At 43.4% G+C, this 23,539-nt stretch overlaps 1 protein-coding gene across 2 annotated transcripts in view; it reads right to left on the reverse strand.

The window, feature by feature from the left end:
* SYNE2 (spectrin repeat containing nuclear envelope protein 2) overlaps positions 1–23,539 on the reverse strand; it is a 447,442-nt gene that overhangs the window by 235,846 nt on the left and 188,057 nt on the right. For both annotated transcript variants that reach the window (XM_063947243.1, XM_063947242.1), the window contains exons 38-44: positions 19,259–23,200; positions 16,033–16,140; positions 10,368–10,537; positions 9,070–9,220; positions 5,859–6,077; positions 2,991–3,140; positions 727–971 (exon numbers count right to left, since the gene is read on the reverse strand). In XM_063947243.1, the coding sequence (XP_063803313.1) occupies positions 727–971; positions 2,991–3,140; positions 5,859–6,077; positions 9,070–9,220; positions 10,368–10,537; positions 16,033–16,140; positions 19,259–23,200 (4,985 nt within the window). The remainder of the gene's footprint in view (positions 1–726; positions 972–2,990; positions 3,141–5,858; positions 6,078–9,069; positions 9,221–10,367; positions 10,538–16,032; positions 16,141–19,258; positions 23,201–23,539) is intronic.

Consider the following 23,539-nt stretch of genomic DNA (forward strand, 5'->3'; position numbering starts at 1 on the left):
GTGCGTGGTTGGCACTATAGATGCACCTCCCGGTGTGGCTCACTTTCACCAGGTGCCTGACGCCGCAAGCCGCACTGAGACTGGGTGTATGAGGACACATCTGTAGCTTGTAACTAGCTTTACTGATTTGGAATAAGAGATATTTGTCTCTTTCCTCGTTGAATTGTATTGTTTGAATTTATCACTAAGGATAGGAACTATATGGTTTTCATATATTACTGCAATAAAGGGTAGCCTAGCCTTCGGAGTGTCTCAGACCCGCCCATAATGCCACTAAGTACCTGATTCATAGATGGATGTCGTTTGTGTATCAGCCATTGGAAAGAGACAAAGTACCAGCCAATCACTGCCATGTTACAGACTGTGTTTAAATAATGACAGGAGCTGGTTGGTTGGTACTTTGGGGTCTATTTACTAAGCCTTGGATGGCGATAAATTGGACGGTGATAAAGTATGAGCCAATCAGCTTCCAACTGTCATGTCACAGGCTGGTTGGAAAATTGCAGTTAGGCGTTCATTGGCCGGTACTTTATCTTCGTCACTTTTTCTCCATCCAAGGCTTAGTAAATAGATAAATAGACCCCTAAATCTCCATCCACTTTATCACTTTTCAAGGCTTAGTACAATTGGCCCTACAGTATGCCTCATCATAATCAGACAAAAATAAAAATGAAGTGATTTTGCTCAAAGCAGCCATCATGTTTGATTCATTTAGACAAGACATACATTTTGAGGTTCTCCTTCTCCTTGGCCAGTGTTTGGTAGGACAGCTTCGCTGCACACAGAGCATTCTGGGAGCTCCTCACATCTTCACACAGTTTCTGTTTTTTGGTCTTCAAAGCAATTAGTTCTGCTAATAGGTCTGTGCGCTTTGATAATAAAATCTCATTATCCCGAGCATCTCCATCTTGTACTTCCTTTTGAAAACATGGCCGTCCAGGTTCCAGTTCTGAGATGTTATTATAAGCTTTCTAATGCAGGAAAATGGCAAAGAACAAACACACAAAATGATGCTTCTTATTTGGCCTTTATCAATACTGCCTTTTGTACAAAATGTCTTTTGCAAATAATAAAAAGAAAAACAATATGAAATAAATTGGACTGAGACAGCGCATCGTCATGTAAGCTCCTTGGGCACCTTTGCAGGAGAATATCATGGGCCAAATATAACAGGTTGCAATTTGGCAAATGAATGTGGTCTTTAAAAATAAAATCGCTGTTTTCAATTTCACAGCAAAATTGCTGAAATATCGTCACTTTTGACAAATAACACCCTATTACTTTTGGCCCAATGTACTAGAGCACATTGGGACTTCTGACACTACATGTATTGAAGATCTACTCAATATCACAAGGGAAAAAATAGCGGATCTTTTAATGTGTGTCTGCCTGTAATGAATATGGGTTGGGGCTCGAGGGCCGGCGTTTGAGATCCCGGAGATCAGCATACCGACCCCGGGATCCTGGCAGCAGAATGCCAGCAGGGAGGGGGAGCGAATGCAACGAAGCCCCTTGCGGGCTTGGTGGCTGACTGTGCTCACCACAGGTTCTGTTCCCACACTATGGGTATCGTGGACGCCCACAGGTGGGAATAGAGCTAGTGGGTCGGCATTCCCACGGCCGGCATTTTGAGCGCTCGGGATCCCGGCGTCAGCATGGTGACCGTCGGGATCCCGACCGCCGGTCACATGACCGCATCCCATGAATATACCTGTACACCTGCTGGAAGATCTGTAAAACATGCACTGTTAGTAGTCCCTGAGGACTGGAGTTGGGAAACACTGTGCTAGAGGCACACCCCTGCTATTACGATATATGGTAGGGAGTGAATTCAATTTTAATTTCCCCAAAAGTGAAGCTAACTTTAGAGATTTCCTGTAACCGCCACATATGGGAGACGTCATACTGTGGGCTGCCCCAATATTCATGAGAAGGCGGCCTATTAATTCACTAGATCACAGGTTCTCAAACTCGGTCCTCAGGACCCCGCGCGGTCCATGTTTTGCAGGTCACCTGTAGATTTTTAAAATGTGACAGTTGGTGATACACAGTGAAGCTGCTGGGTGACATGGAAAACGTGAACCGTGTGGGGTCCTGAGGACCGAGTTTGAGAACCACTGCACTAGATAACTCTGTAAGCACTGAGCACTAAGTTTAGTGATGTAACCGGTTCATAGGCAATGAATGAGCTGCATCCTAAAAATGTCTGCATCCTGTCTGTAGGTACAGTACTACAGATGCATCCTCATACATCCAGCCTCAAGACTCCACACAGCGTGCAATGCCTGCCAGCAGTGAGCCGCCAGGTCCTGTGCAACTCACTACTAACATCGGCCATCATTTTATGTTGAAAAAACGCAGTACAACTAAGATGCATTAGGAGACTGTGCTAATTACTGTGATATATGATACGTGCATATTGTGTGCGACTGAGTCTGTATACAGAGTAGAACAGAACTTATTGGAAAAAAGCTGTGTCTGCTACATTGTAGCACTTTGTGTACAGATTCAGAGACTGACTCGCACACAGTATACAAGTGTCACATGTCAAATTAGAAAGCACAGTCTCCTGGTGTGTCCTAGTGCATTTCACTGCAACCAAGATGTAAAAAAAGACGTCCGATCTGGCGTTCCAAGAGGGGTTATTTGGCGTGACTGCAGCAAAGATGTACGAGGACATATATGTAACATGTTGGAAAAAAAAACCACAAAAAATATTCTGACAAGCAGAAGGATAAGAAAACTGAGACCAAAAACACTCCCACCCCGTCTCTCATTCAGCCACACTACAGGTAAATATGTGATCAAACAATCCTGGCAGTTAAAAGGATATTTGTACATTTTAAAAGCACTTAAAAAAAGTTGCAAAGTCAAAGAGAACTCCACTCTTCTGTCTGTGAGAAAGGTTATCCTGTGATGCTGGTCAGGGGAACCAGCACCACAGGATAACCTTTCTCACAGTAATTGCCATAGCGGAAATAATGATTTACCTCTATGTCTTGAATTTGTTGATTTATTTCATTGACATCTAATTTGAATGGTTCTTTTTGGAAACTACTGATGTTCTTTTTTGTATCTTCATATATTCGATGTGGATGCTCTTCAGAAAGATTTTTATCGTCTTCCCCAACATAAAGGAACTGCAAAAGAAGACACATACCACAGCCAAATATGAATATGACCTATACTTGTACATGTATCTGCCTTGGCCTGATGAAATGGCTGTATTGTTGGAATATATACGTTGCAATGGGCCAATGACGGAGTAGTTGTTGTTACAAGAAAACTCCAAGTAAAAATATTTTATTGTGTCCAAATAGCCACACTTCCCTCAACTAGCAGAACGTCAATGGCCCATTTTCTGAAGCTTCCACAGTTCTGGGAAAACCCCCTATCCCAGTGCTGCAACTCACAACCGGGAGACATGTACAAATAAACTGAGAGCACAGAGTGGTTGCTGATGAAGCGGATTACTGATTGGTCGTAGATGGATGCCGATGAAGCGGATTATGGGTTGGATGGAGTGGAATGTTACATCCTGTTTAATCATCATGTCCTTCTAAACTGACAATGGATGAATTTTAATTCCAAACTTCTTCCAACTATGGGGGTCATTCCGAGTTGATCGCGCGCTAGCAGTTTTTAGCAGCCGTGCAAACGCATAGTCGCCGCCCACGGGGGAGTGTATTTTCACTTTGCAGAAGTGCGAACGCCTGTGCAGCAGAGCGCCTGCAAACACATTTTGTGCAAAACAAGACCAGCCCCGTAGTTACTTATCCAGTGCGATGATTGCTGCAACGAGTGACGCGGTAATGACGTCAGATACCCGCCCAGCAAACACCCGGCCACGCCTGCGTTTTTCCAAACACTCCCAGAAAACGGTCAGTTGCCACCCATAAATGCCCTCTTCCTGTCAATCTCCTTGCGTTCGGATGTGCGTTTGGAATCGTCGCTAGAACCAGTGCAAAACCACTAAGGTCTTTGTACCCATACGACGAGCATGCGCATTGCGGTGCATACGCATGCGCAGATTCGTCATTTTTTTCAATGATTGCTACACAGCGAACAACGGCAGCTAGCGATCAACTCGGAATGACCCCCTATATACTGTAAGTCAATGAGATCCATTAGGATTGCCTCTCACGCTGTGGAAGTAACAAGAGAGGACGCTTACAGCTCTGCGTTGATTGGGTGAAGAAATACATTATATTTTACTGTGGAGTTCTAATAAGGAAGATGAGATGTTACATGGAATGTTTAAATGAGAGCATTAAAGTCTTCCTTTATAGTGTACTTACTTAATCTGATCTTCAGCAGCTCAAGGGTTAAAACAGAAGGCAGTGTATCATGAATATCTACAACTTATACCATCACCTACCCTACAAAACAATGTCACCCATTATTTAGCTTCTCATTCACATCTATCTATCTATCTATCTATCTATCTATCTATCTATCTATCTATCTATCTATCTATCTATCTACAGTGGTGCTTGAAAGTTTTTGAACCTTTCAAAATTTTCTTTATTTCTGCTTAAATTTAGCCTAAAACTACCTCAGATTTTCATACAAGTCCTAAAAGTAGATAAAGAGAATCGAATCAAACAAATGAGATAAAAAAAAAAAAGATGTGCTAATTTTTCTATTGGGGAAAATGATCCAATATCACATATCTGTGAGTGGCAAAAGTATGTGAACCTTTGCTGTATCTGGTATGACCCCTGTGTATCAATAACTGCATTTAAATGTTTCCGGTAATTGTTGAGTAGTCCTGAACATCGGCTTGGAGGAATTTTACCCCATTCCCCCGTATAAAACAGCTTCAACTCCGTTATGTTGGTGGGTTTCCTCCCATGAGCTGCTCATTTCAGGTCCTTCCACAACATTTCAATTGGAATAAGGTCAGGACTTTGACTGGGCCATTCCAAAAATGTATATTTATTTTTCTTTAACCATTCTTTCTCCAAACATAATGCTTCTCATTTAAACCAAAAAGCTCTATTTTGGACTCAACTATCCACAAAACATTGGGGGTCATTCAGACCTGATCACTAGCTAGTGTTTTATTTTTTGCAGTCCTGCGTTCGCATAGTCACCGCCCACCGGGGAGTGTATTTTAGCCGTGCAAGTGTGCGATCGCATGTGCAGCCAAGCGGTACAAAAAAACTTTGTGTAGTTTCTGAGTTTCCCAGAGCTTACTCAGCCGCTGCAATCACTTCAGCCTGTCCGGGGGGCCGGAACTGACGTCAGGAACCCTCCATGCAAACTCTTGGACACGCCTACGTTTTTCCAACCACTCCCTGAAAACGGTCAGTTGCCACCCACAAATGCCGTCTTCCTGTCAATCTCCTTGCGATTAGCTGTGCGAATGGATTCTTCGTAAAAACCCATCAGACAGCAACAATCCGCTTTGTACCCGTGCAACGCGCCTGCGCATTGCGGTGCATACGCATGCGCAGTTCTGACTTGATGGCAGCACTGCTAAGCCTAAAGGTTCACATACTTTTGCCACTTACAGATATATGATATTGGTTAATTTTCCTCAATAAAAAAGGGCATGTCTAATTTTATTGTCTTGTTTGTGTGATTTGGTTCTCTTCATCTACTTTTAGGACTTGTGTGAAAATCTATCTATCCATCCAGCATATCTCACGGTCTTATTCTGTGGACTAACACAAAGCTGAGGGGCTGTATAGGAGTCTGAGTATGACTCATATAGGACACTTGAAAGTCTGATATTATTTCTGATTACGTAAGGCCGGTCTTTATTGTTAGAATGCTGATATATTACATCAGACTCTAGCTGTTCATCAGTTATTCTGTAAGAATAGAAATTACTTATGTTGGGAGTCAAGTACCTTAATTCTGTGAGCAATAGTTCCCAAAGGCCTTTCTGCCAAGGGTTGCCTTCCCTTCACATGCGATAATCGTGTAACAATATTCTGCTGGAATGCTGCAATATGACTCTCAAGATGCTTAAGTAACGTCTCAGCGTCAGCTGGCAAATTGACAGGCTCTGGTGCTGGAACAGGCTTGCTTGAGGTTTGTTCAGTCTGATCACTGATCTGCTGGATGACCTGCATTTGGATGTTCATAAAAACAAATGATTAAAGATCTGCAAAATAGTGTTTCCACTTTGTTACATGGCTAAAAGAAGTTATACAGATTGGTATGTATATTTTTTAATGTAGATTATCTAATTTTGCACTTATTCACCTTGGGGCTGATTCTGAGTCAGACGGATCTATCTGTAAGGCCTCAAATAGCGCGTTTCAGCATACAGCGCATGTGCAGATGCGAATCTACTCCATTTTACGCATCTGTGTCCGACTGTGACAGATTGCATCCAATCTGTCTTTGTGTGAAATAAGTTTTGTGCGGGAAGTGGGTGGTGACAATGCGACTGCGCCTAGCTAATCTGTCTTCTTGGAGTGTGATGGGTGTGTAGCTAGAGGTCCGTGCTATTCTGAGTGGTGCGTATGGGGAGGGGAAGCCTATGTCAGACGGATCTCTTGCACCTAGCACAGGCCTATTGCTAATGATGGTGGTTGCAGCTGTGGACGGAAATACAATGGGCGGGGCAGCTGACGCATTGAAGATGGACAGATCCTCACATCAGTCCTACAGAAACGCACTCTAGCGTAAGGTTGTAAATCAGACTGACGCGACATCACGCATAGACTTCTGATTCAGAATCAGCTCCATTATGGGACTGCGGTAAAGAGCCTCATCCTGAAAGCTAAGGAGGGGTCTCACTGTCACTGCCTTTTTATCATCACTTAATGTGCAGCCATTCAAATTTGTTGGGAATAGAAATATTTACTTTCCTATGTCCTATAAATATTAACTTATATTATATATGTGTGTGTGTGTGTGTGTGTGTGTGTGTGTGTGTGTGTGTGTGTGTGTGTGTGTGTGTGTGCATCTATGAGAGTCCGCATAATACACTGTCTAATAATGAAGTGGTTATATCCTTACCTCAGATACTGAGGATCTCTGATTACTGTTAACACCCCCAGTTTGCGGGCCACACGTGAAGCAACCGCCAATCCGGGCACCACCATGCTACCTTATCTCTATGTGACGTCCATACACTGAGCAGGCCTTAGTGCTGTATGAGCCAGAGACACTGCATTTTATATAGACACCAGACAGGGAGGTGGCGCAGGTATCTTCGTGTTGACCACGGTGCCCTTATGACTTTGACGCTCAAGACAACCGTACCGATCACAAAGTGCAAATGGCTAAACACAGCACACAGGCAAAACTGAGGGTAACTGCTGGCCGGATTTTCAGAATGATGACTGATTTAAGACTATGGGGCATATGTATTATGGGAGGTGTATTAAGTCTTTAGAAGGGATAAGGAACTGATAAAGCAGTGATAAGTGCAAGATGATAAATGCACCAGCCAATCAGCTCCTGTCATTTTTCAAATCTGTAATGATTGGTTGGTGCGTTATCACCTTGCGCTTATCACTGATTTATCACTTCTTTGGGGCAGATGTATTCACCTGGAGAAGGTTTAGGAAGTGATAAAGCAGTGATAAGTGCAAGATGAAAACGCACCAGCCAGTCAGCTCCTAACTGTCAATTTGCATATTGGAGCGGATTGGTTGGTGCGTTTATCACCTTGAATTTATCACTGGTTTATGACTTCCTTATCCCTTCTCCAAATTAATATATCTGCCCCAAAAAAGTGATAAAGCAGTGATAAGCGCAAAGTGATAACACACCAGCCAATCATTACAGATTTGAAAAATGACAGTTAGGAGCTGACTGGCTGGTGTGTTACCACCTTGCACTTATCACTGCTTTATCACTTGTTAATCCCTTCTCCAGGTTACTACATCTGCCCCAAGGTCCGAGTTTGCCGGAGGTGTGGAGGTGCCGTCTGATCTCGAAGGTTTTTTTTCAAGCTGTAATCATTTACAAGGCATGGTTTTGCCATGTAAATGATTTCCGCTTTAAAAAAAAAAAAAGCTCTGAGATAAGTTGGCATCCCGTTTCTCCAGCAAACTCGGAACCGTATGCCATATACCCCTATAGATTTGTTTTATCAGCATCTACATTGCTGTGTGTGTGACCAGCACAGATTTGCACAATGGGAAGAGTTTATAGAGATTATTTAAAAGATGCGCAATAGTCAAACATCTGCTAAAAAAGGTTAAATAATCTAATCCTTAAATTATATTTTCAAATATGTCATCTATATAAGACATATCTGAGATTTTTAATGAAAAAATATGTATATATTTTCAAGTAAAGGTCAATCAATATGATTAAACTGATCAATCTTTTGGACTGCATCCTGTCTCATCATTAGTATACCACACACCTAGACCGAGATGTAATAAAGTCAGAGTTCTGTGGCTGTGTGGGATGCCGGCTGAACGCAGCCTTTTTTTTTTTTTTTTTTAAGGGGGCAATCATTTGCAAGGCTAAACCATGCCTTGTGTAGATGGAGCCACGCACTACATCGCAGGGGAGCGCAGAGAGAAGCTCCCATGCACTTTTATTGGGGTGCGTGCGCGTTCCATTCATGCACGGGAGTCAGCCTCGCCGGACGCACTAAGTAGCAGATGGAACCACGATTAGCGTGGCTCCATCTATAAACGATTGCCCCTTTAAAAAAAAAAAGTTTGTCCGGCATCCCGCACGGCCGTGGACTTCATTACCTCCCGACCCTAGTATCAATGGTATTAGTTCATTGAATATGACTGTATGACTCTGTATATAAAACCAACAACGACAAGGTACAGATAGTTTAAGTACTAAAGAAATATCAATACTACATAATTATCTTGTACGTTACATTGATGGATGATAATGTAAATGATTACACAAGCTGTCAAAAGTAAGAAATCTTCTGACATTTAAAAAAGGCAAAAAAAAATATTTAAGAAAATTTGACCTTTTTTTTTTACTGCAACATTATATAAAAACTGAAAGTTGCCAAATGGAATATAAAAGGTCAACTTTAAACATACCTGCTGTTAATTATATATTCGACTCAAGCACTGGATTACAGAGACAGGAGATTCGAGATGGCACAAGTAGAATTCTTACCTGGACCTCGTTTAGAAGGACAACTTTCCCCTCATCATCTGGAAGCTGTTCGGCCTCTTGTAGTTTCATCGGCACTGCAGTTAGTAGAGGTGAGATCGGAACGGAATCATTGCCACAGGCCTTTAGGTCACTTAGCGAAGTCTCCGATTGTCTGTTGAGAAACAGTTTGACAGGTACAGTACTGTATACAGAACTAAAGTAAAAAATGCAATTCAGAGGTATAAAGTAGAACATCATGTAAATACCTATAAAAGGCAAATATTTCCCAGGAAAATAAGATGTTTAACAAAAAGCATAAAAGAAAATGACTGCAAATGCTACTGAAATTGCAGTTTTAAAAAATCGGTGACCCTCTGTCCTCCACTAAGCAAGTGAAGATGTTAAAACCATCAGATGCGGATTTAGGGGTCAGGCATTAGGGTCAACGTTATTGCTCCCACCCCCTAAAGTTATAACAAGATAATTTAATAAGTATGTGTCCTGCTACTTAAATAAATCCATTATACATGCAGTATGTAAATTCCAATAAGGGTAATTTCTAACAAGGGCAGCCAGTGAGACCAGACAGGGATCAATGCTTCCGCATCTCTGGTGGCCAAAGCCTTCACCCGCACTGCCTCTGACTGCTCAGGCTCCTCCCTCTTAGTGAAGGGGCCCGCCTGTACAAATCAGATGTGTCTGGATTCCGTACAACAACAACACCCCCCCCACACTCCTCGGAATAACAAAAGGGACAGCTGTTCTGATGCGGGGGGAGGGGTTATGGCACCCCTAGGAATGTGCATGAGGCAACTGGTTAAATTGGGATCATTGGGAAGAATGGTCGTCCCTATCCAGGGACATGGCCGATGCTATCTGTATGTGCGGATAGCAAGTGGAATAAGATATTGTACCTCATACAGTATCTCAACATTTTTGGAAGTCTGATATCTCATATGATCCTCTCCTAGAACATGTCAATCTAAAATTCAAATCCATGAGTCTATTCAGTAGTTAGTCCCGAAATGAAAGCGTTAAAGGTGAGCAAATTTAATACAAGACATTTTCCTCTTGAAATTTTTAGCCCCAATCATCCAACAAATAAAAATCTGAAATCTTCCAGGAAGGAAAATTGTCTCTGCAGTAGATGGTTATCTTGAGTTATAGAACACCACAAATGAGACAGCCTCATTATTCTGATAATGGTTCCGTGAATCACACAGGAAACTTTCAAAAGAATAATTTTTTCGCATTTGTTCCCCACAGAGCATTTAACACTTTTACCACACGGATAGCTAAGAAGTGTGACCTGCACCTACCTGCTGGAGGAATTAGCGTCATGCAGCAGTGTAGCTAGTTGACCACTGGCCTCTTGTTGTTCTTCATTTACTTCTCTGGATTCCTCTAATGCGTTCTCCTCCACAGCTTCTCGCTGACTGTCTGTCACATCTAGATAATGCTTCTTTTGAACAATTTCAGTGCTTAAACTCTGTCAGAAATTCAGAGAACATATTAAATAATACGGAGTATAGGCAAGTGATAAGCATTGAAAGCACACCATAAAAGAGTTTTCGTATAACAACAAATAAAAGAAGAAAAGTTATAATAAAAGTAATCTTGCATTAAAGAAAAACTTCACTTTGGTGGACTGTAATTCAAATGTTAAATATACAAAATAAACCCGAATGATCCCCTATTCTAAATACTAGATATACTTTCTAATAGAGTGTATATTGATCTTTACTACAACTCCTCTGTTATCTAAAGGTCACTTCTCTCTCCTCATTCTCTTTCATCTGTCTGCAGTCTTCTCCTTCACATTCTCCACTCCATTGGCCTCATCATAGGCAAACGCAGGGGCTTGGGGGGGTTCCAGTTGCCCAGAAACCCTCCTCCTCTTGGCAAGTGGCAAATTATGACAGCAAAACCAATGGTATATAATATAATTTGCTAGGGCTCCCGCCACATCATTTCTATCAAATTTGCTGCGTGTCTGGTTCTGAGCCCTCATTCAGTGCACTGGATCAAAGAGTAGCTACCAGAAAGAAGAGACAGGAGCCTTACCATGAGGTGGGAGAATGTGTGCTTAGAAAATGCAGAACTATATTATTTAAATATGTTCCTCAGAGTGGGATTTTTGCAGATTGCATTTGGAAACCCCCCTCCAAAAATCCTGCGTTTGCCTCTACTTCATCCACTCCTCTCATGGTTCACCTCTTTCCTAACCAGCCGCCCTTTTTCTCTATCTTTTTACCTGGCTGAGACAGACATCCTTCTGTGGCCAGCAGCCGCATCTCAATAAATGCTGAAATGTGGCCTTTGGTTTCCTACCCCTTTACAGATTATATTTTTGTACATGGTGCCATCACATCATGTTGCCTTGATTGAAAAAAAAAACACAGAAATAGTACAATCCCATTGTCTGGATGCAATTGTTATTTTAAAAACCTAATGTAAATAAATTATATTTGTAAATGTAATAAAAAATATCCCTGAGGAAGATGTCATCAATGAAACACGTTGGAGGGTTCATTAAATATAGTGGCAGTATCAGCATAGATTGTGCTAGAAAATAGTTGAGATTATATGTGACTGCCCTGTGGAAACAGAAATCAGTTGGGGTTCCGGCAGTCAGACAGTCCAGGTAGAACTGCAGTCAGAGACCAGTGTGAGCTTGGAAGCCACTGGTAGCTAGGAAGCCAGGATCTTGTCTGTAGGAGACAGTGAGATCCCTAAACCTCTGAACTGCAACTGTGAAGCTGTGGCAGCTGGCCAAGCCAGGCCGGAGCCTGTGTTACTCTGCGGGAAGCAGAGTTTGAGACTGTGACTCCATAAGAGAGACTTTTTGATTGCAGACTAGCTGCCCATGTAGAGAGGGGCCAACCAGTGAAATAGTGCCCAGAATGGAGATAGGCTGTAGTTTTGTTTCAGTTATTATACTGCCAGCACCATTTCAATTATTTACCTGTAAAAGCTGTGTTTGGTCTTTGAATAAGCACCTAGACAATGCACCAATACACCCCTCTATCAAGCTAATTACCCCATATCACCACTATATTCTTTATATAGTTAGGCCATTCTTTCTTACTTGGTTTATGTGTATGTTTAACAGTTTATTAAAGTGTTGATGTTTGTATTTGCATTGTAATTTTCTTTCCAGTTCCATGTATGATGCTGGAAAATGCCTATTTCTATCTGGACCACCAGTATCTGCAAACATCTGCAGATACTGGCGTCTGAAACGCTCCATAATCAGGTGCCCTCCCTGTATATTTCTTATGCCATAACTGACAGTTTATATTACCATTATAGCAAAGAGTAATGGGAATCCTTAGCTCATATCATGGGACTGCCACAAGGATGCTTTCCAATGCAGAAACCTTTCAAATGTGACAATTATATTTCTGTATCATGAGGTCTTCTGATATATAAATATCGATTACTCTACTTGTTATTTATATTATTGCAATAACAAAGATAGTAAAGGCTGAATCTCACAATATATGTCAAAAGTTAAAAATAATATTTCTTTGAACAAAAATTTTGGCTGGAGAGCTACTGCCCTCTGCTGTTCAATATGTACTATGAATAAGACATAAACGTGTTAGGTAGCACTGCGGAAACTTTTTGTCAAAGTGGTTTGTCGCAGAACAGAACAAAAATCAGCAGGAATCTCTTGAAGTTTGCATCACATAGCATAAGGGAAAATACTTATGTCAGGGCGGATAATTTAGGCCGAAACACTGGGTTGATCAAAGAGAAGAGTAAGGTGGGCAGTATTAAGTATGGTGGGGTGGAAATGGAGCAAAAAGGACAGTCAGTAAGAGTAACTCTAGGGAGGCTCGAGTTAACCATGATAGGATACCTTTAAAAAAACAAGCGGGCAAGGGAACCACCACTAAACTAAAATGTATGCTTGCAAACGCAAGAAGTCTAGCAAGTAAAATGGGAGAATTGGAATTGTTAGTTTCACAGGCTGAGTATGATATTATAGGTATTACAGAAACATGGTGGGACGACTCTCACGACTGGGTTGCAAACATGGAGTGATATTCTCTTTTCAGGAGGGACAGGGCAAGCAAAAGAGGAGGAGGTGAATGTCTTTATGTTAAACCATCTCTTAAACCATTCTTAAAAGGAGGTTATTTATAAGGGGACTGGCGATAATGTGGAGTCACTATGGCCTGAAATCTCAAGTGGGGGTATTGATGCAAAAATACTACTTATAGGCACGTGCTAAAAACCGCCAGATATTAGCATATATGAGGAAGAACCAGGGCTGCCATCAGAAATTGCGGGGCCCAGGACTGACACAATAGGCAGGGCCCCCCACTGTAGAATAGCACCAGTTAACACGTGTATGTGTGTGTGTGTTATATACACACACATGCATGCATGCATACATACATACATACATACATGTGCGCTGCCCATAGGGCCCGGGATGCTGATGCCTCTGCCTGCCCGCCTCCATCCCCGCTGTTCTGCTGCTCTCCTCCGTCCTCCTGCAGCTGTATTGAAAACGTCCCTCCCAAAATGGCCGCTGCCACAGAGAAGACAGTTATTCAAGATACTAGAGGGATCCTCTAGTATCTTGAATAACTGTCTCCTCTGTTGCGGTGGCCATTTTGGGAGGGAAGTTTTCAATACAGAGCTGCTGGAGGGTCGGAGGACAGCGGCAGAACAGTGGGGACGACTGCAGAACGGCGGGGACGGCGGTGGGTGGGCAGGTGCCTGCATCAGCATCCCGGGCCCTCCTCTCTCTGTCAGCGAGGCTGTACCCGGGACAGCTGTGCCCCCAGCACCCCCCTGATAGCGACCCTGGGAAGAACAACTCTTGCAGCAGAAGGGCTGCGGGACTGGGGGACATCCTAGTGATTGGGGATTTAAACTATCCTGATATTAATTAGAGTCACGATTCATGTATTAAAGCTAGGGGCAAAAGGTTCTTAAATATATTAAAGGATCACTACTTGTCTCAATTAGTCGAGGACTCAACTAGGGGTAAAACTACTCTGGATCTAGTAATTACTAATAATGTGGACATCATATCGAATACGAAAGTTGGGGAGACCTTGGGTAACAGTGATCACTGTATGATCACATTCGACATCAGTTTTAGGAAGCATAGCTATAAGGGGTCAACAAAAACATTTAACTTTAGGAAGGCTAACTTCAGTATGCTGAGATGTGCACTAAACGATATTGAGTGGGAAGCTTTGTTTCATGGTAAGAACACTTTGGAAATGTGGGATGCTTTAAAAGGGTTGATAGATAGCAATATTCACAAATGTATTTCCATGGGCAGTAAACGCAGGAGTACCACACTCAAACCGATGTGGCTTAACAAGAAGGTCAAGGAAGAAATCGATAAAAAGAAGCATGCTTTCAAAGCATTTAAATCTAATGGAAAGGAGGATTCATTCCAGTACTACAAAGAGCAGCTAAAATTGAAAACGAAAAGCAAATTGCTATGGAGAGTAAAACCAACCCTAACATTTTTTTTAAATACATAAACAGTAAAAGACTAAAAAAGGAGACCATAGGTCTAATAAAAGATGAATTAGGAGTATTGATAAATGTTGACGAATCAAAAGTGGAAATACTGAATACTTTTTTTTCATCAGTGTTCACCAGAGAAGAACTGACGGTGGGAGTAGTGCATAGCGATAGTGACAGCAAGGATTCGTGGTTAGATACTTGTTTAAGTGAAGAAGTAGTCAGGGAGAAATTATGCAAAATAAAGATTAATAAATCACCTGGCCCGGACGGACTTCATCCGATGGTTCTTATGGAGCTTAGGTCACAACCAGCAAGACCCCTATACTTAATTTTCAATAGTTCAATTAAATCTGGCATGGTACCGAAGGATTGGCGTATAGCAGAGGTAGTGCCATTATTTAAAAAGGGATCCTAAAATCATCAACTACAGACCGGTTAGTTTGACATCTATAGTGGGGGAAATATTGGAAGGAATTCTAAGGGATAGCATACAGGAGTATCTGCAGACTACTAAGATTATTAGCAAGAACCAGCATGGGTTTGTGAGGGACAGATCATGTCAAACTAACTTAGTTAACTTCTACAAGGAAGTGAGCGACAATCTTGATGTGGTCTACTTAGATTTTGAAAAGCCTTCGATACAGTGCCTCACAGGAGACTAATCATCAAATTAAAAGGAGCTTGGCCTAGGAAAAACTGTTTGTATATGGATAAATAATTGGCTGGACAACAGGGTACAGCGAGTAGTGGTCAACGGAAAGTCTTCAAGTTGGACACCAGTAGTCAGCGGAATACCACAGGGGTCCGTACTCGGGCCACTACTGTTCAACATATTTATCAATGACCTAGAAATAGGCCTGGAAAGCACTGTTTCAATCTTTGCAGATGATACTAAACTGTGTAGGGTAATTCATTCAGAAACAGATGTGGAGTCTCTGCAGAATGACTTAGCAACGGAGGAAATGGTTCTTTACTGTTAGGGCAAAAAGGATTTGGAATTCCTTGCCAGAGAAAGTGGTAAGGGTGGACTCTGTAAATGCCTTTAAAAAAGGAATGGATGAATTTCTGTTTGAAAATGATATCCAAGGTTACAACACTTAAAATATTGACGTTGTTAATCCGGGTGTAGCATGATTTATAGTTGTTAACTAGTCATAAAACATTCTTCAGCAGGTACAGTAAAATCAACTCAACTTAATACAGAATACAGGTTGAACACGATGGGCATTTGCCTCTTTTCAACCTCAATTACTATGTTACAATAGTTGAAGTAAAAAATAATTAAGAAAACTTATTAGTAAGAAAAAATAATATTTAAAAACATAAATTTTTACGGGAATGATGAACCTTGAACGTGGCGAACATGAACTGCAAATTTTGAGTCCCAAACGGGTATTGGTGTTTTATTAAATTCAATCAGATTTATGAAAAGGTCAAAATTTTAGAACATATCTAAAGGGAAAATATTTTAGTAATTAATACCTCTTCACTATGATCAATTATGTCATCCTTTTTTACTGACAAAAAAACTTTGTTCACTGCTTGGGTTTCTACTGCCTGTTTTTCCATGATAGACGAACCAGCATTTGACTAATTGGGAAAAAAAGAAACCAACTATTAAAATAATGATCAATTATATATGTCAAATTAATACAAAATTAATGATGTCACCATCTACAATGAGTGCCGGGTGTTTCCAGGGGGGCTCACTATACACACCCTGCACACATTTCAGTTACTTACCACCTGACCATCCTGCTGTCATTCATACTATTATTCCGTCGAGATATTTGGAAAAGATAATGCAGTATTATTATGCATGTGCAGAAGACAAAGTTGCACAGTTACAGAATCTTTGCGACATTCTGTGCATGCTCTGGCACCACTTTATTTAAGGGGGAGGGGGCCACGAACATCTACACACAAGTTCCCTCCAGTCTTAGGTGGTCATTCCGAGTTAATCGCTAGCTGCATTCGTTCGCTGTGCAGCGATGAGGCAAAAAAACGGCACTTCTGCGCATGCGGTGCAATGCGCACGCGCGACGTACTATTACAACGAATGATGTACTTTCACACAAGGTCTAGCGAAGCTTTTCAGTCGCACTGCTGGCCGCAGAGTGATTGACATGAAGTGGGCGTTTCTGGGTGTCAACTGACCGTTTTCAGGGAGTGTTCGAAAAAACGCAGGCGTGGCGTCAAAACAGGAACTGAACAGTCTGAAGTGATCGCAAGCGCTGAGTAGGTTTTGAGCTACTCTAAAACTGCACAAAAAATCCTTGCGTTCGCACTTCTGCTAAGCTAAAATACACTCCCAGTGGGAGGCGGCATAGCGTTTGCACGGCTGCTAAAAACTGCTAGCGAGCGAACAACTCAGAGTGACCACCTTAAAACGCCCCTGCATGTCACAGTACAACAAGGTGACTTCTAAGAACCATAATATTATACCCACAATAAAGAGTTGCACCAGTGTACCAGATGAACTAACATATGTCGTATTTGTCCGAATATAACGGATCACCTCACAGTACCTCTGTAATGGGTAATTTAATGTGCCCATTTTTTCAATTATACAGATATTAGAAATCATTGACCATAAGCAGGCCATCAATATCCAATAGCTTATGGTGTACAATTGTGACATTTGTTATAATTCACAATATTTCCTAAAGGATATTGTAAGTGCTGACATCAGGATTAAATGGTTATACAGAAATGATATATAGTAATGTATACAGAGTACAAAATGTTTGTATTATATAAGGAATACAGTCCTTTACCTAATGCCAATATCAGACCACAGGCTGTATAGGTAATCCTTGCACTGTCCAAAAAGCGCCATACTTGCAAAGAATGCCCACACAACTAGTACCCTGAATGAATCGACAATTTACTTCTTCTCCCATAAATTCCCAACCAAGAATAGATCTAATTCAATCATAAAAACAAGAAAAAAGCTGGTGTGGGTGGAAAAAAACCCTGAAGAAGACTATAATGAAATGCATAGGGTCACCTATTGTACTATGTTTGCCCTAATCTTACGAGGGCAGAAAATATCTGGTATTGATTTGTGATATCACTGTGAAGGTTTCTCAGAAAAGCCTTCTGTATTTTTAGTTTAATTCCGCATTTCATTATGCTAATAAAGACATACAGCACAAAAGTGGCCTACTCTACATGGAACAATCCCCACTGATTTTACCCAGTGGTACTGTTAGGGAACTACCTTGGTGCTCTACAGTTAAATGTTCAGGAACCTGGTTCTTCTTGCCATATATATCTACACACACACACACATACATATATATATATATATATATATATATATATATATATATATATATATATATACACATACACACACACGCACACACACTAGGTGATTCATCGTGCCCTATGGGCGCTCTTCACGCTGTCGTAAGGGGCTACGACCCCTTAACCCTTGCACGCCCTTGTTGCGTGCAAAATTTGTATTACATGGAGTATTACCTCCAATCATAATTGTGTGAGTGGTTAAATATTGCATGGACAAAGTGCTTGCGATGGTTAAGTGTGCTTGCCCCTTGCAACGGCGTGAACAGCACACCTAGTAGATGCTGTGGTTGGGGGAGTGGCGGGTGCGGGGGAGACGCGGATGGGGGAGGGGATCAAGGGGTGCCGCGGGTGGAGAAGGGGGGCTGGTGCGGTGGTGTCGTTGGTGGGGAGGGGCAGGTGCGGGGGTGCCACGGATGGGAGTCTGGAGCCTCCGCAGATGAGGGGGTGCCGCACGTGGTGGAGGGGCGGGTGGGGTTGGGTGCGGGATGGGGTCCGGAGTCACCGCTGGTGGTGAAGGGGGGGGGGGGGTGCGGGGGTGCTGTGGGGGGGGGCCCGGAGGTACTGTGAGTGGGGGAGGGGCAGGTAATGCTTCTCCTGATTCTCCTCCTGGAAGCCGCTAAGCTGCTGTCCTCCCTTTGGCAGTGGCTCTCTCTGAGATTCGCACAGCAGCCAAGCAGCCAGTCACTATTGTTAGCGCCGGTGTCCCAACACGCCGCATTACAGGGAAGAAGATGCACTCAATAAATCACTGATCCATTTGTATTAGCTACCAGTCTATGGTAATAGCAGGATGTAAGTGTTATGGAACCAGAATCAACTATTATTCAAAAATCTACAACATTGGCCATAGATGTGGGTTATAGCATAGTCAGTAGCGGATCTTGCCACGGGCAAGCAGGACTTATGCCTGGGGCGCAGTTGCAAAATCCGCTACTGGTGCCGGTGCCATGCAGTGCGCGATGATGTCATCGCGCACCACACAGCATTGAGGGAGTGGCCATAGATGCTAGAGGTCATAATTAACCTCTAGTGTCTATGAGGTGCTATGGGAGAGACGTCATGACGTCTCTCCCATAGATCCGAGGAGCGGCGCCGGCGGCCGGAGACGGAGGGCAGAAGCGGTCGGGAAGTAGTAGCGGCTATGGTGAGTATTTCTTTCTTTCTTTTTGGAAGCAGCACAGCTACAGGGGGCACAGTACTGGGGGCACAGCTACAAAGGTGGCACAACTACTGACCAAGCCCCTAACACGTGACACAGTTTGAGAACCACTGCTGTCCAGTCTTGAACAACTTCTCTTAATTTGAGTCAACCACCACAATAATTTGATAGTTCCTTAGATTACTCCTGTATTATTATAGTTACTATATAAATTGGGAAGAATAACTCTCACATTACCTTTTTCTTTCTTCTGCCTTTTGAAGCCTTCTTTTGCTTTACATCTGTGGTGCCTCTAAGTTGCTGTGCAGTTTGCTCTATAGGTTGCATTGTTGGTTGTAAAGGTTCCCCTGCATTTTGCACAGAAGGTTTTTCTGAAGATTGCACGGCAGGGTGTACTGATGGTTCCACTCTGTGCTGCACTGAATGTTTTTCTGTAGATTGCACTAAATGTTGCACTGGAAATTGTACAGTAGGAACTACTGAAGGGCACATTTCAAGTTGCACTGGTGGTTCCATTGCTGGCTGCACTAAAGGTACAATATCAGGCTGAATTACAGGCTGCATTGCAAGTTTCTCAGTAGCAGGTTGCTCAAAAGGTTCCCCAGCAGCAAGCACTGAAGATTCCTTAGCAGGTTGCACTAAAGGTTCCTCAGCAGGCTGCACTAAAGGTTCCCCAGCAGGCTGCACTAAAGGTTCCCCAGCAGGCTGCACTAAAGGTTCCCCAGCAGGCTGCACTAAAGGTTCCCCAGCAGGCTGCACTAAAGGTTCCCCAGCAGGCTGCACTAAAGGTTCCCCAGCAGGCTCCACTAAAGGTTCCCCAGCAGGCTGCACTAAAGGTTCCCCAGCAGGCTGCACTAAAGGTTCCCCAACAGGCTGCACTAAAGGTTTCCCAGCAGGCTGCACTGTAAGTTCTCCAGCAGGTTGCATTAAAGGTTCCCCAGCAGCAGGCAGAACTGGAAGTTCCCCAGCAGCAGGCAGAACTGGAAGTTCCCCAGCAGGATGCACTAAAGGTTCCTCATGTGGCTGCACTGAAGCAAGTTCCCCAGCTGGTTGCACTAAAGGTTCTATAGGAGGCTGCACTGATGGTTCCCCAGCAGGCTGCACTGAAGGTTTCCCAGCAGGCTGCACTGAAGGTTTCCCAGCAGGCAGAACTGTAAGTTCCCCGACAGGTTGCACTAACAGTTCCCCAGCAGGATGAACTGAAGGTTCTCCAGAAGGCAGAACTGTAAGTTCTCCAGCAGGTTGCATTAAAGGTTCCCCAGGAGGCAGAACTGGAAGTTCCCCAGCAGCAGGCAAAACTGTAAGTTCCCCAGCAGCAGGCAAAACTGTCAATTCCCCAGCAGGCAGAACTGAAAGCCCCTCAGCAGGTTGTACTAAAGGTTCCTCAAGTGGCTGCACTGAATAAAGTTCCCCAGCTAGTTGCACTGAAGGTTCCCCAGCAGGTTGCACTAAAGGTTCCCCAGCAGACTGCACTGAAGATTCCCCAGCAGGCAGAACTGTAAGTTCTCCAGCAGGTTGCATTAAAGGTTCCCAAATAGGCAGAACTGAAAGTTCCCCAGAAGGTAGAACTGAAAGTCCCCCAGCAGCAGGCAGAACTGTAAGTTCCCCAGGAGCAGGCAGAACTGTAAGTTCCCCAGGAGCAGGCAGAATTGTAAGTTCCCCAGGAGCAGGCAGAATTGTAAGTTCCCCAGCTGCAGGCAGAACTGGAAGTTCCCCAGCTGCAGGCAGAACTGGAAGTTCCCCAGCTGCAGGCAGAACTGGAAGTTCCCCAGCTGCAGGCAGAACTGGAAGTTCCCCAGCAGCAGGCAGAACTGGAAGTTCCCCAGCAGCAGGCAGAACTTTAAGCTCCTCAGCAGGTTGTACTAAAGGTTCCTCAGGTGGCTGCACTGAAGACAGTTCCCCAGCTGGTTGCACTAAAGGTTCCCCAGGAGGCTGCATTGAAGATTCCCCAGGAGGCACAACTGAAAGTTCCCCAGCAGGTAGAACTGAAAGTTCCCCAGCAGGCACAACTGAAAGTTCCCCAGCAGGCACAACTGAAAGTTCCCCAGCAGAAAGCACTACAGGTCCTCCAGACGGCTGGACTAAAGGTTTCCCAGCAGGTAGAACTGAAGACTCCTCAGCAGGAAGCACTGATGGCTTCTCAGCAGGCAGCACTGCAGGTTCCTCAGTAAGCTGCACAGAAGGTTCCCCGGAAGACTTCACAGACGATTCTCCAGAAGGCTTTACATAAGATTCCCCAGCAGGCTGCACTGAAGGTTCCTCAGCAGGCAGAACAGGAGACTCCTCGGTAGGCACTGATGGCTTCACCGCAGGCTGCATTGAAGACTCCACAGCAGGCTGCACTGACGGTTTCACAATAGGCTGTACTGAAAGTTCCATAGCAGTCTGAGCTGAAGTATCCACAGCACACTGCACAAAAGTTTCCACAGCAGGCTGTACTGTCTGTTCTGCAGCAGGCTGCACATAAGATTCTCCAGCAGGCAGAATGGGAGACTCCTCAGCAGGCAGAACATGAGACTGCTCAGCAGGCAGCATTGATGACTTCCCCGCGGGCTGAATTGAAGGCTCAACAAGATGTTGCACTGAAGCTTCCACAGCATACTGCACTGACTGTTCCGCAGCAGGCAGTACTGAAGGTTCTGCAGAAGGCTGCACTGAAGGTTCCGCAGCAGGCTGCATGGATTGTTCCACAGCAGACTGCACTGAAGGTTCTGTAGCAGGCTGCACTAAAGGTTCTATAGCAAGCTGCACTGAAGGTTTAGCAATAGACTCCACTGAACATTCTGCAGCAGGCTGCACTGACAAATCCACAGGAGGCTGCACTGGAGATTTCACAATAGACTGCATTGAAGGTTCCACAGCAGGATGCACTGAAGGTTTCACAATCGACTGAACTGAAGATTCCACGGCAGGATGCACTGAAAGTTCTGCAAGAGGCTGCACTGGAGGTGTCACAATAGGCTGCACTGCAATTTCCACAGCAGGCTGCACTGAAGACTCCGTAGCAAGCTGCACTGAAGGTTTCTCTGTAGACTGCACTGAAGGTCCCAAGGCAGTCTGCATTGAAATATCCACAGCTGGTTGCACTAAAGGTTCAGCAGAAGGTTGGACTGAAGATTTTGCAGCAGGCTGGATTGAAGGCTCCACAGCAGACTGCACCGACGGTTCTGCATCAGGCTGCATTGACGGTTCAACAGCAGGCTGTACTGACAGTTCTGTAGTAGGCATAACCAAAAGTTTCCCTGAAAAGTCCATTAATGGTTCCACACCAGGCTGCACTGATGGCCTCACTGTAGGTTGCACAAAATGTTTTTCTGCAAATTGTATTATTGGTTGTACTGGATAATCCTCCGTAGATTCCACTGAAAGCTGCACTGTAGTGTGCACTGAACGTTGCTCTGCAGGCTGCACTGAAGACTTTGCTGTAGGTTCTGCTGACCATTCCACTATATACTGTATTGAATGTTTTTCTATAGGTTGCATTAATGATTGTATTGAAGGTTCCATAGTAGATTCCACTGAAGGTTGTATTGCAGATTGTTCTGTAGATTCCACTGAAAACTGTACTAAAGGTACTACAGGAGGCTGCAGTGGAAGCTTTTTTCTAGAGTGTATTGATTCTACTGTATGCCCTACAGAAAGATTTTCTTTAGGTTTTACTGTTTGCATTGAAGGTTCCACTGAAGGAGGCAGTGAATCTTTTTCTGTGAGTTGTATTGTAGATTGCACTGATAATTCCATAGGAGGCTGCATCGATGAACCCACTGTAAGCTTCCCAGAATGTTTTACTAAAGGTTCTACTGAAGGCTCTACAGCAGACTCTACTGTAGGTTCTAAAAGTTGCACAGGAGGCTCCACTGAAGGTTTAGAATGATATTCTGTAACTTGTGCAGGTTGAAGAGACGATTCTACTGTTGTTTGTACTATAGTTTCCAGCTTCTTCTTGGATACTTTCTTAGTTTTCTTCCCCTTGCGTTTCACAGTCACGGGAGGGAGCTCTATCACTTGCTCCAGATAATCAAGTCGTTCTAAAGATCCTCTCATTTTGCTGCAAATGATATCCGTAGTCTCCTGAATCCTTTTGACTCCTGGTGTAAACGTACTGCGCTTTACGTCATCTGCTAGCCGAGATACATCACTGAGATCGCTCTGCAAACCTTCATATTTATCACGCAACTCCTACAAGGGGACATTAATTGTAAATACTGATTACACAAATGGCAGAAAGTCATATTACATATACACTTTGACAATCATATAGGAGGTGCACCCATTACACATTACTTAAATATCTTTTAAAGAAGTATAATATATGTAACTATCATGTTTGAGACCAGTTGTTAGAGAATAAAGAATTCTCTGATTATAGAATCAGAAAATTGGAGAAGCAGAAGACTAGGGGGTATCCGTTCAGATGGCCGACAATATTATGGTCGACACTCATTAGGTCGACCACTATTGGTCGACATTTACATGGTCGACACATGAAAATGGTTGACACATGAAAAGGTCGCCATG

This window comes from Pseudophryne corroboree, chromosome 12 (genome assembly GCF_028390025.1).
Source record: "Pseudophryne corroboree isolate aPseCor3 chromosome 12, aPseCor3.hap2, whole genome shotgun sequence".
In the NCBI taxonomy this organism is placed as follows: domain Eukaryota; kingdom Metazoa; phylum Chordata; class Amphibia; order Anura; family Myobatrachidae; genus Pseudophryne; species Pseudophryne corroboree.